General features: G+C 32.4%; 2 protein-coding genes across 3 annotated transcripts; one reads left to right on the top strand and one right to left on the bottom strand.

Moving 5' to 3' along the window:
- Window positions 1-3,650: 3,650 nt before the first annotated feature.
- On the top strand, window positions 3,651-5,670 carry CYP86A1 (cytochrome P450, family 86, subfamily A, polypeptide 1). The gene has a single exon (XM_012212525.4). It carries the CDS (start codon window positions 3,843-3,845, stop codon window positions 5,376-5,378), a length of 1,536 nt encoding a protein of 511 aa, XP_012067915.1. The 5' UTR covers window positions 3,651-3,842; the 3' UTR covers window positions 5,379-5,670.
- A 298-nt stretch (window positions 5,671-5,968) lies between these two features.
- PHT4;1 (phosphate transporter 4;1) lies at window positions 5,969-11,007 on the bottom strand. 2 transcript variants are annotated; one of them, XM_012212537.4, is made up of 10 exons: window positions 10,515-11,007; window positions 9,956-10,063; window positions 9,615-9,770; window positions 9,230-9,445; window positions 8,764-8,973; window positions 7,970-8,107; window positions 7,679-7,780; window positions 7,258-7,323; window positions 6,925-7,009; window positions 5,969-6,388 (listed from the first exon to the last, which is right to left on the bottom strand). In XM_012212537.4, exons 1-10 carry the CDS (start codon window positions 10,896-10,898, stop codon window positions 6,291-6,293), a joined length of 1,563 nt encoding a protein of 520 aa, XP_012067927.1. In that variant the 5' UTR covers window positions 10,899-11,007; the 3' UTR covers window positions 5,969-6,290. The 2 variants fall into 2 exon arrangements, with proteins under 2 accessions (XP_012067927.1, XP_012067950.1); XM_012212560.4 differs by having other exon boundaries at window positions 9,956-10,077; window positions 10,515-10,653.
- Window positions 11,008-13,994: the final 2,987 nt, after the last annotated feature.

Below are 13,994 nucleotides of genomic sequence, written 5' to 3'. Positions count from 1 at the left end.
GTAATTAATGAAAATGAAAGGCCTCAAAGGCCCAAATCTGTTATGTAGTAATAGCCATTTGCACAAATTTTTAATAATTTAGTATTTATTTTAAAAGAAACGTGAAAATTTCATTAAAAAGAAACATAATACTAATACGAAATGCTGATATCAATTAGCAAGTTTTTATATTTTTAAATAAATAATCTAATTATAAACTACTTATATAAAAAATAAAAAATATTAACTTGATTTGAGAGATTCAATCGGATTGATAGACCGCTAGACTTATCCCACCAAGAGCATGTACGTTTTACTTGGTGAAGATAAAACCGGTTTTACTTTATGGTCTATAGGTTCAATATGAAAATTTTCAAAATTCTTTCATCTATTAAAAAGGATATTCGCATCTCTGTATGTAGTATTATTCAAATAACAAAATAATGCAAAATAAAATTATCATGAAATTGACAATAATAACCTCAAAAGATTAATCAAAGATTTAGGGTCTACCAAAACAAATAGACATGAGAATGAATACCCAATAGCTGTTAAAAATAAAGAGAAAAGGACATTCGGATCTCTGTCTGCAGTACTATTCAAATAACAAAATAACGCAAATAAAATCATCATGAAATTGACAATAATAACCTCAAAAGATTAACCAAAGATTCAGGATCTACCAAAACAAATAAATATCAGAATGAATACCCAATAGCTGTTAAAAATAAAGAGAAAGTTTAAGAAAATATTTTTTTATTTTTAAAAATTTTTATTTTTTAATATTTTAATTTGCCATAAACTAATTTAATCATTTGATACAAAGAAAAGTACTAGGTTTTAGTAATAGCTAGTTATTTGCATAATCAAGTATTACTCTTTTATTTTTTACGGGTTTCCGCGTTTGAATCAAGAATGATATTCGGATAAATATTTTTTAAATTTTACTCTAATTTAGTGATAAAAAGAGAAATGTTCATCTCTAATGCTAAAAAAAATTGCAAACAGAGAGAAAAAAAAAGTGTATTGAAAAATAAAAACAATGGTACTTAGGTAGAAAAATAGTTAATGTACTTTTTGAATAATAATAATTTGTTGATTGAGGTTTTATTTTGCATTTAAATATAATATAACAACATTTTGCATTGTATTTGAATTTCTTTTTTCTTATTCATTGGGAGGTTCCATTGACTAAAATAACAATGCGAGCTACACAATATGAATAGCCATCCACTGAACTCATCAAATTGGTGAAAATACTTGTGTTCGAAAGGACTCGAACTCAACATGAAATTAACATTTGAATATTTGTTTTCAATGTGACATTCCAAATGAATATACAAATAAAATTATACATAATTCCTTGCCAATATATATAAAACTTATAGTCAAATAAAAATTGAAATAAGATAATAAAAAATTTATAAAAAAGATTTTGTGACTTGTACATGGGAGACATTGTTGCTATAGATATGTCTATATTTAGAATTATTTGAAACAAAAGCTTGGTAACCGAGATTGAATTAGAAAGCTAAAATTCTAAGGTTTGGTATTAATTTCCCCTACGAAAGGGTAAAAGGAAACTTTTAGGTTCTTTCTTTCTGTCTTTCTTTCTCTCAAAGTTACATTTTTTCTTAGTACCAATGAAGGGTAGAGTCAAATGCTTTACCTTCTATTATATCTATGGTCTCAGACAGACAGATATATATATATTACACGTCTAGCTTTTGGGAAAAAAAAAATTGAAAAAAAAAACATTTTCTCAATGTAGTTAAACCCACTCTAACCACTCTCTTTCAATTTGGACCATTCTTGCTTCCTTTGGACTGCTGGCATTAAGTTCATTTTACTCTAACTTTATCTAACTCACCGCAGACATAAACACAGTAGCCTAGGAAGAAAACAAGAGGAGCTTTCCTTTTTTTTTGAATAATATATATATGGGTTGGTTTAATATGTGAATATTGTATTATATAGTATGATCAAGATGAATTTGCTCAATAGAAAATTGAGAAATTGTACATTAATGAGGTTTCAAATGCATATGTTGGAAGAACTTAGGTTATTATCATATCTATTGAATAAGGTACATGATTTATGTAAAATACCCCTTTGAAGAGGTATTTTACTAAAAATGAGAAATTTTTTAGAATAAATATACTTTCCAAAAACTTTAGATAACTAGTTTGGAGGGGTATTTTAGTAAAAAAATTATTGTTTTCAAAATGACCTTTGTCAACTGACCGTTTATAACAGTTAGGGGAATATTTTGAGGAAAAAGAAATATAAATATCGGTCTCCACGTGTTAATTAGATAATATTTATCATTTTCTTTTCAAATGGTCAGAAATATCATCGTTTGAACTGTAATTAATTTGGTGTATAGGTCCTACATCGAGTGTACGTAAGTCTTTTTCTTGTTAGATTAGTTTGCGATACTCAACATCCAACCTTGACAATCTTAGTTATTTTGTTAATTATTGAAATTTTTCGGTTTGATTTGATTTATGATTTTATGCAAGTTTAATTTTTTATTTTTAATGTAATATAAATTACTAAAATCCTACCAAAAAAAATAAAACAATAATTTTCAAACAATTTACGTTAGGAATAAACCGAGTTTAGACAAATTTTATCCTTTTGTATTATATAATAAATTATAATTAACAATTGAATTGAAATTATATATAGAATCAACTTTTTAATTTATAATAAATTTAATCAATGTCTTAATTTAACAATAAATATGAATCTGGATGTCTATGTGTGTGGAAGAAACGGTTTCGTATAATAAATCCTTTTTTTTTTTTTTTTTTGCTTCCAAGAAACGCAACACCGTTTTGATAAAATGTATCTTTGTCTGTTTCTTCACTATCAAGTGATATATCTTTGGGATTAAATTATGATTTTCTTTTCAATGTAATAAGATAATAAATTTTCATTTATGGAAATGAATTACATAATTAATAATAAACAAAAATAAAATCTTACAAACTACAAATCACATACTTAGATATAACTTGAAAAATTATAATTCACAATAGCTCATATATTTTATTTAATATATATTATCTATAATAATATATATAAATTTATTAATTGAAGATATATATCAACTAATCAAAAAGAATATTAGTATAATTTATATTTAAAATAGTTATTAAATATTTTTTTAATAATTAAATTGACTTACAGTGCCATAATTATTCTTATTTCTTAACTTTAACATATGAATACTAATAAACAAACTGTTTTCTAATTAATGTATTTTTAATTGTTCTTGTTGAATTTTATTATTAGCAACTTTCTAATTGATATATTTTTTAACCCTTTCTATTTAATTTTCAATATTATATGAACATAAAGCAAATATATGTAGTAAAAATTATTACACTAACAAAACCTTAATTAGGTTATAAAATAAGTTATCCATCCAAAAATAAATTAAATAACAATAAATCAATATAAACAAAAAAAAGTTATTTTTCTTATATTTGATGGACCAAATAATAATAAAAAAGCATAAAATATCATACAATTCCACATGTGGCAATCTACAGTAGAAGAGAGAAACTTGCTTAGCAAATAAATGGGCAAAGAACACACCAACCCTTCAAAGCTCATTACTACAAGTATTTTGCGATGCAACTACTCAGGCGACTCTAATAGAAACCAGTAGCAATCGGTTTATGGTTTTCTTGCATATTCTTTCAGCCACAGTGTCTATCAAACCAACATCAACCCAATTGTTCTAAATTTCTCAACAACTTTCTCCTAAAAAATTTCTTTTAATACCATTCTTTATATATAACTCTTCCATGTCGTCTCTTTCACTGTCTAAATCTTAACACCATAACCATCAAATGGAGATCTCACCTTTCTTCTTTACCTTAGCAACTGTTACATTTGCTTATCTCTTTTGGTTCCATCTTCTTGCTCGTAAACTTACCGGTCCTAAAGTATGGCCTATAGTAGGAAGCTTGCCTTTTCTTTTCAAGAACAGAAGACAAATCCATGATTGGATTGCTAGTAATCTCCGGTCTACCGGAGGTGCGTCGACTTATCAAACGTGTACTATAGCTCTCCCTTTCTTTGCTCACCGGCAAGGATTTTATACTGTCACTTGCCATCCCAAGAACTTGGAACATATTCTTCGAACACGATTCGATAACTATCCCAAGGGTCCTCATTGGCAAACTGCATTTCATGATCTTCTTGGGCAAGGGATTTTTAATAGTGATGGAGATACTTGGCTTATACAACGTAAAACTGCAGCTTTAGAGTTCACTACGAGGACTTTAAGGCAAGCAATGGCTCGATGGGTTAACCGGACAATCAAGTCTCGGTTATGGAGCATTTTGGATAAAGCTGCTAATGAAAAGATTGTAGTAGACTTGCAAGACTTGTTACTCCGGTTAACTTTCGATAATATATGTGGACTCACCTTTGGTAAAGATCCTCAAACACTCTCTCCAGAATTGCCTGAAAACCCTTTCGCTGTCGCCTTTGATACTGCTACAGAAGCTACGCTTCAACGGCTTCTTTATCCTGGTTTCTTATGGAGAATTGAGAAGATTTTAGGAATTGGAGCTGAGAAGAGACTAAAAAAGAGCCTTAAAGTTGTAGAAAAATATATGGACGAAGCCATAGCAGTACGTAAAGAAAATCCATCAGATGACTTATTATCAAGATTCATGAAGAAAAGAGACGTCGATGGTAATCATTTTCCAATCTCAGTTCTCCAAAGAATTGCTCTAAACTTCGTTCTTGCCGGCCGCGACACCTCATCAGTTGCTCTTAGCTGGTTTTTCTGGCTAGTCATGAACCATCCTGAAGTTGAAGCCAAGATCGTTCAAGAAATATCAGCTATACTTGAAGAAACTCGAGGAAATGATCATCAAAAATGGCTTGAAGAGCCTTTAAACTTCGATGAAGCAGATAAATTAATCTACCTCAAAGCGGCATTAGCTGAAACCCTCCGGCTATACCCTTCAGTGCCTCAAGACTTCAAATATGTTGTATCAGATGATATTCTACCGGACGGTACATTTGTTCCGGCTGGTTCAACTGTTACCTATTCTATATATTCTGTAGGGAGAATGAAGAGCATATGGGGTGAGGATTGCCTGGAGTTCAATCCAGAGAGATGGCTATCAGCAGAAGGAAACAAATTTGAACCTCCTAAAGATGGTTACAAGTTTGTCTCCTTCAATGCAGGACCCAGAACTTGTTTAGGGAAGGACTTGGCTTACCTGCAAATGAAGTCTGTAGCTTCTGCAATACTGTTGCGTTACAGGTTATCTCTGGTTCCCGGTCACCGTGTCCAGCAGAAGATGTCTCTTACATTGTTCATGAAGAATGGGCTTCGTGTGTTCTTGCATCCTCGTATGCTTGCATAGGTGTGGGGTGCTGTCTTTCTCTCAACTGTGCATTAATATGGAGGCTTCACTGAATATATAAGGGGTAATATAGTGATTTAGTCATACATTTTCTTCCCTTTCATTGCTTTCTGCTGAAGGGCATATAAGTTTTATATATATATAATTTGTTTTGATTTTCATGTTTACATTTGTTGTTTGTTTTGGGGGCATACTAAAAAGTGATTGTCTTGTAATGTTCTACATTCCATGTCAACATGATGTGGGTTTTCGTATAATTGTTTCAATAAAATACACATTACACTCTTGTTAACATTAATCCTCAGAAAAACAGCCAATGGAAGATTTATTCGATTGGATGCTTGAAATAAGAGCCTAATGCATAAATTTGATCATATACTTTCAACGATTATTCTTTTGGCTCCTAAACTTTCTATGAGAAACATAATGACTCTGCACTTTCACGTTTCATTTATATTTATTACTGAAATGTGAAAGTAGTCATGATTCAAACTTGTAAAGTTTAAGGGGTCATAAGGATAATCGGCTAAAATTTAAGGTTAAATTTATGTATTAGGCCTTGAAATAATTGAGTTACAACAAGGATCAAGTAACATAAAACATCATAAGATTGCTTTGTTAGAATTGATTATAACATTTACAAGCTGTGTGGAGACACTTTACAAATGAATCCCTGTTCTACTGTTTCATTTATGCACAACAGCCGCTGGCGGTTGCAGAATTTCCAAATTTGAGCTCTTCAATGGCATTCAGAAAATTTGCCTGAGTCCTAAAGCATTATGGAACGGTTATCCCTCAAGTATATCTTTGTTCATTTCTTGTCTTTTTAATTTTCTCTCCAATCAATCGTGTGAAACTCGTGTTCTGACTCGTGAAGGGGAAGACTGGGCCCGACTCATTTTAATTTTCATTTTAGTCCACTATTTTCTCACCAGTCGAGAAAAGGTTCCAAACAACAGTTCCAACCAAATAGAGACTAACTGAAACCTTGAAAACATCATCCCAAGAACCTGCAAATGTGTGAAGGTGGAGAATAAAGAATCAGCTGAAGTAAAACTTTTATGTTCCCAAATGTCAATAAAGAAGGTGGTGATTCTCACCACAATAAAATCAGCCAACGTAGTTTTATTATCTCAAAAGTTTCAAGAAAGCTTGAAAATGAAGGCAATGATTCACCAATGAACCAAAAGTATAAGCAGGGTATGAGGACCTTTTCTTACCCATTCTGTTGAAATAAGGACAATATCTAGTCCAAGAATGTTTTCTTATTTGGGAATTAGTAGGTGGTAGAAAACAAAACGTAACCACTAAGAAGAAAGGCATATCCTTGATTGACAAACAAATTTAACTCTACCATCTATAATGTTACTAGGCTCTCTCGACCATGCAAAAACAAAGTTTTACACGCGACTCATGCCTTCCATTTGAGCACAAGTAGAAATAGACTAGATTAATGGCGAGAATGAGCTAGGAATATTTGGTTAACTTAGAGGAAGCGTGATGTGTCTCTTAGTAACAGCTAACACACGATAGAATAAGGTCTTACCATGTTGCAAGATGTAACCTGTAGCTGCTGTTCCAAAGACGCCTGCTAGCACACCAGCAGTATTGGATAGACCTAGCAGAACTCCCTGTTATGCAATAACACCCATTAGTTCTCTAAGTGGAGGACCAATGACAGAACTGTGACGCATTACTGGCAATTAGGATGTGCTAAAATTCATGAACCATTTGGTAGAAACCCAATGGTAGGCGATTGATATACTATATAATATGAGAAGTAAAACCTCTCCCACAACCTACAATATATCCCTCTCCAACACCAAATGGTTGGGTTACAATTAAACCACATATAAGTACTAGAAGAATCAATACTTACAGAATATCTAGGAGCAATATCTTGATGATTTGAATATAAACCAGACTGGGAGAATGCATCAGTTCCCTGCCAAGAAAAATACTAATAAGGTTTACATAGAGTGATATATTGTTTAAAAAAAAAAAAAAAAAAAAAGAGATGTCATTTGTGCATAAAATAAGAAAAAGAAGATTTACAAAAACAAATTTCAGGATATAAGATTTCTCAGAGTTGGGATAAATTAAATCTTATCTCAAGTCGCGTGTTGCCTGCTAAATTACAAAATAATACTAGAGACACAATAATATGAGAAACTCAAAAGGTAACAAAATATAAAAAATCAGAAGTTTAGTTTTGGAATATTAACCTTGCATTTTATGCAATAACTATTTATTAAACTTCTTTTTCCTTTAAATTTAATGCTTTAGTGTACAGGGCAAACCTGACTGCACGCCATGCAGAGTACAGCCATAGCAGGAGAATCAATATGGCTCAATTGAGTTAAGAAAAAGGCCGGGCCAAGAAATCCAATTGTTTGCATGATCTGCCAAGAGAATACAGGGCATGTTCTATTAAAGCATACGAGTTGAATGGCGAGATCTCACCAAATGCATTTGTTCTTCAAGCCATGTAAGAAGCAGAATACACAGAGAGGAGAGTGAGAGAGGGAATCACCGGATTTAGCACGACTATTAGTAGGTAATAAGTTGCAATATAAGAAACTGAGCAATACCTTCCGAACTGTTGTTACAGAAAAACCTTTGCTCACCAGTGTATCAGCAATCCACCCTCCAAGATTTGCTGAAAATGCCATTGTAAGCCAAGGCAAAACACAGAAAAGCCCAGATTCTGTAAGATTGAACTTCAGGACCTATATGGCAAGACAAGGAAAAATAATAAGATCCACAGTTTTCAAGAAAAGTTTCCTCTGTAAGTACTATAGTTGTAAGCTGTGACTTCTCTTTTACAAGTTGTCGATAATAACAGCAACTCAAACATGAACACACTGATTAAAAATTGCCAACAAAATTGGCAAGCAGAAAACAGTAGCTTTACGAGCAATAGTGCCATGATAAGGACAAGATAGTTTATTTAAAAGGAAAATAAAAAAATGTAAAACTAATTCATTCCCTACTAAATGCATGGCATACAACTGGCTCGCTCTCAAGAAGCAAATGAATGACTTCACATTGACAATTCGCACCCAGCCATCAGATACCCCAAAAACACACACAAATACGAGGTCTTTGCCTCACAGAAAGATTATTTGTTTTCTTTTGATGCTCCTGCAGTATCATAGCTACACAGACCATGAAGAATATCACATGGCCAAAGGTTTCTTTATTGACTCTTTCATTTATGCAGCTAAAACTAAATTATTGACAGAAAACATCAGCAACCAAGACATTACTATCCTAATGGACAAGGTCATATGAATAAGTTAGACTGAAAAAGCAAGTGTACATTTGCTAGAGGACATACTCTCACAACATTGAAGCATATATTATGATGGAAAGGAAGACTTACTTGGTTGTAATATGTTGGCATCCATGTTAGAAGAATAAATGTACCCCAATTGTGACAGAAGTGAGACACTATTAGGGCCCATACAGGTGGTTTTGACAAGATTAATCCCCAGGGTATTGATTTAACAGGTTCTTTAGAAACACTGTTTGCAACAATAAGCTGCTTTTCTTTTGGCTGGAGCTTAGGATCATCAAGAGGTGAACTGTATGCCTGTTAAAAGAAAAGGCAAGAAAATGACGATTCGAAAAGAAAAAAGGAAAGCAAATTGATGAAAGGAAACATAGTTTTTCAATGCTGTTCTTGTGGGTAGACAATTTCATAGTTAAAAGAAACTCACGTTCATGATCACAAACTCCTCAAATATCTAAACCTTTGTTTGAAATGGTATTTCTCTTTCATTTCCAAATCTTGCAATTGTCAATTGTCAAATGAGAAGCCATATCATTCTAGGACCAGTGAAACTTACCTTATTTAGCCATACAGTAAACCAAACTGTCCCTAGAGATCCAAAGGAGTAAAAGACTGAGGGCCATCCAAATTGATGAATCAAGAATGGTGAGAAAGCCAGGCCAGTAACTGATCCGAGGTACATGCCGCTGTAGACGAGTGCTAAAGATCTACTTCTCTCAGATACGGGAACCCATTTGGACAGAATATTATTCATGGCAGGCATAGCAACACCCTGGAACAGAACCACACTAAATAAATAGGCACCCTATGAGACAATTCACCATAAAGCACATTTTATAGTTACATATTATGAGAAACAACAAAGAACTACAAGAAAAAACCATATTCATGATCCTGTACGGGAAGCACATGAAAAACTAAGAAGTTGCCAAAGGACTTACCTCACCAATCCCCATGAAAGCGCGGACGACAAGGAGAAAAGGCAACCCAAGTTTAGCAGCAACAGGAGTCAGAGCTGTAGCAATGGACCACCAAACTACGCCAAATCCCAAAACCAACTTCCCACCCACTGTGTCTGCCCATATTCCCCCAGCAATCTGTCACTGAGAACTAATTAGTTGAAAAAATACAGATCATGTCCACGGAACCCAGATTTAGAAACACCTTTGGTTGCAGTGAAAACAAATAGTTTAACACTAAGACCTTGACTCCAAGGAAATGATAGTAGATAAACTTTGCAACCAAAAAAATATACAAGTTAATGAAGAGAAAACTCCATTACCTGGGTAAGTAGGTATCCCCAGAAAAATGAAGATTGAATCAAACCGACTGTGGCTGGATTCCAATTGTATTCTGCGGACATGGGGAGTATTGCAATGCTCATATTTACCTGCCAAACAGAATCTGCTCAAATTTACTGCCAAGTCAAGACTACAATCTCATTAACATCTGGCATTGTGAAAATTATGGCATAGCCAATCCAAAATTTAGTACTTTCTCCAATTGATAATTGAACCATAATTAAAAGAGAAAATTAATGGCCAAGCCCACAATTACAAACAATAAGAAAAAAGTTATACATTGATTTCTTGAACTTTGAGCTAATGAGCAGTGTACTGATATCATAAATACAGAAATATAACGCTTAATTGTTGCATTTACAAGTGTCTCTAGAGTAGACACAAGCCTCTGAAAATAGATAACCAAATAGATGAAATAAGATCACCAATTAATTACAGAATTCTACTTCAAAGACTACACAGAAAACAGTACATTATTCAATTAATTATATAGCTAAAGAAGTGAATAAGCTCGTATTTAAGCGAGTAACGAAGACATACTCTATCCATATTGCAGAGAAGAAAAGCCGAGAAACACAAAATCACTATAACCCATCGTTTCGGGAACTCTTCCCACCATGGTACGGAACTTTCCAACTCCAAATCACCACTACTCAAACTATCCTTGAACTTCACCGATTCCGGCACCGACTCCGATACATCGCAAGGCTCTGACTTAACTTCTGCATATACTTTCCCGAACTCGCTCCGGTTAGAATTCCGTACATAAATGCGGAAAACAGCGCACCGTTCATCAGATTGAAACCGAACCCGAAAATTAAACGGTTCTCTGCGCGAAAGGCCGAAACTTTTCTTGGAGAGCGAAATATCGGGCAGAGGCCGAAAATGGGGAGAAAAGGAGTAGAGAAGAGCTCTAGCGTTCATGGTGGCAAGAGGAAACGAAGTAAAGACTATTCTGTTCACCACATCTCCGTATTACTGGAACGAGAGCTGCGAGACAGATATTTGAATGTTGAATAGGAGGTTTTTGGAGAGAAGTGGAGGGATATTTATGGGGATTGGCAACAGTTTTGACACGTGGCGTCGTGTCATTGAAGATGATTGGATGAGCGAGGTAAGGGAGAGAAACAGAAACTGGCGGGTTGATTAACTGAAAACCGAATAATAATTTTCTTTCCAAACAAATGAAAAAATACTGCTCTGTGATTATTTTTTGGGCTATTGCAGAATTGAACTCTGGGCCCATTTTGATTAATTTTGTAGAGTTGGCTAACCGTAGAGACGTTGAATGTGGGCCTAAACTGAAGTTCCAATCAGTAAAATAAAAAAAAGTTTTGGGTCCAGGCCCAAGTTGGCTGTGACTAAGATTTTTATTTTTCATTGTTTTATTTAAAAATTTATTTATATTCAGTATACTAAAAATATTACATTATAGAATAGATCATAGATAGTATCTATTCAGACAACATAATATGTAATTAGTTATAATTGTATATTGTTTATAAAATTAATAACATCAATATTAATATTTAAGTATCACTACATATTCAACACTAAATTTAGATTTAACATTTTTTAAACTCGAATCCAACCATAAATTTTAAAGTTTAATCCTAAATCAACTCCTTGCATAACTTTTTAAGGGGATACAATTGTAATTTCTCAGTTATTCTCTTTGTATTTTAAGTGTGTGATGGCTTAAATACAGTGATGTGTTCTTCTGTCACACTTTCGATTGACATACAGAAATTGTTTCAATCAAACACATAAAGAATAGGAAAATTGAAACTTGCAACCCTAATCCTTGCAACTCAGAAAAAAAAAAAAAAAAAAAAAAAACCTTGAGAATCCCAATTTCATAATCCTACTACCAAACATTTTGCAGGTGACATACAACAAAGAACTATCCATATAGGAACATCAATAGAAGCAGCCAACAAAAAGGAAGAAAAGCACATTATCATTATTTTTTTATACACTCGGAGACTCAATAAATTGAAATAACGTTATGGACTACTCAGCAGTGGTTGCCCTCTCTTTTAAACGACATTAATCAAATTGGCGATAACTTTTGTAGTGAAGAAAACTCAAACTAAAGACCTCTCACGTAAGAAGATCAATCAAATCACACCGGATTAACACTATTATATTATATTTCACCTTGTTATGACAGCCAAAACATGCATAAGTAGGTAGGACCTTGTTCAAGCCAATCAATGAAAACTCTTTTTAGATTCTTGTTAATGTTACTTTTATCTAACATTAAAATTCCTCCAATTGAAAGAGCCACACGTTAAAAACAAAAGAATTGAAGAGTAAGGAAGCCATGTGGGTCAAAGAACATTAATACTTGCACAACATGAAGGCCCAACGATGGGTCTCCCATTATAGGTCATTTTCAATAAATAATGGAACTACTGTCAGAGCCACTTCACCTTATGGCCCAGCTGTTCCATCTGGTAAAGGACAAGGAACAAAATTTTCTAATTTCTGCTTCTTCTTCATCATCATCATCATTTAGGCCACCTTTTGTAAAGCTAAAATACCCGTTGGATAAATGACTCACTTAATTTATAAAACATTTAACATTAATCAGGTATTAATAGAACCAAATTTTAGTTTTAATTACCAACAAAATATTAGTTAAAATGGTAAACAGCTTCAACTCCTGCAACAGTGAGAATACAATCTCGAAAAATGCACTTTGCTGGAGTATGGGTAAGCATTCAGTCTAATCGGACTAACTTAGTTTGGTTCAATCTGGCTAAATAGATTTTGTAATGACTAATTCTGAATCACAAAGCGAAAAAATCAATTTAGTACCGAACTGAAACAGATTGGTTTGGATTAATTTAGTTATTTCAAATCAAATTATTTATTTTAGGCATAAATACCAATTCAGTTGGCTATATAAATGATTGAACAGAATTGAAAACTGTTCAGTTATTACTATTCAAACCAAATGGTAATTGAACTCTTAAAATGCTGATCAAACCAAACCAAAATGAAACTAGAAGGTTCAAAAACCTAAAACCTTTATACTCTACTCTCTGTGATAGATTACACTTCCTGATTATAACAAACTTCAATTTGAATCGAGCCAATATATAGTAATTAATTTAATTGTATTGACTCGATTCAGGATAGTTTTTAACTGCTAAATTTTAATAGATGGTTTTAAATCGTATTAAAAGTGATTTAATGAAAAAAGAAAGTTAAAACCCTAATAAGTAAAGTTTTAACTTTTATCTCTTTTTTTTTTTTTTTTTTTTTTTTTTTTTTTTTTTTTGCGTGTCATTTAAACCCTTATCGGTGACTCATGGGATTGAAAGACTAGATGTCCAAGTGTCTTCTTGCTATTGGGACAAGTGGTCAAATATTATTTGACAAAAGAAAAAAAAAAAACATTTTGAAGAAGCTAATGCTTATGATGTTAATGTCAAGTCTATGGGTTAATGCATGCCCAAATTAAGGAAAATTAAGCATGTGCTTATCAATTCTATCTAAGTGGTTCCCACTTTTCCACTAGTTTATATTAAATTTAAAGACAGGTTGGTGCCTTATATGCATTATTAATCCTATTTTCATAATATATTATTTTGATAAATTTATTATTGCATCCTTCTGTTTTAATTTTTTTTTCCTTCAAAAAAAAAAGAGAAATTTAAAGTTTAACCGTGTGTTTTTTTAATAATTTATTGATTGATTAAATGTTTATCTATCGTATATGAAGATTATAAGTTAACACTGATTCGGTGGATAGATTTTAAATTCAATTTTTTTTTTCCGAATATAAATCCAAATAATAATATTTCGAGTTAAAATTCAGATAATTTTCAATTTTAAACAATTTTATGGAGGTTTATTTCAAATATAATATATAGCATTCCTAATTAATAGAAAAAAAAATGTCGGCAGCTTTTTTATTTACTTATTTATTTATTGTCATTGTGGAGGTAGGAAAAAAAAAAAAAAGGAAAAAGAAGTTAAAAGTAGATATATAGATTATTGGAAAGGGAA

Source organism: Jatropha curcas, chromosome 5 (genome assembly GCF_041381405.1).
Source record: "Jatropha curcas cultivar XTBG-Jc1 chromosome 5, XTBG_Jcur_1.0, whole genome shotgun sequence".
Taxonomy (NCBI): domain Eukaryota; kingdom Viridiplantae; phylum Streptophyta; class Magnoliopsida; order Malpighiales; family Euphorbiaceae; genus Jatropha; species Jatropha curcas.
The sequence above is the reverse complement of the archived record's forward strand: the minus strand, read 5'-3'. Positions and strand labels throughout refer to the sequence as shown.

Coding starts and splice junctions, on each gene's coding strand:
- CYP86A1 (XM_012212525.4), top strand. CDS start 3,843: ATGGAGATCTCACCTTTCTTCTTTACCTTAGCAACTGTTACATTTGCT.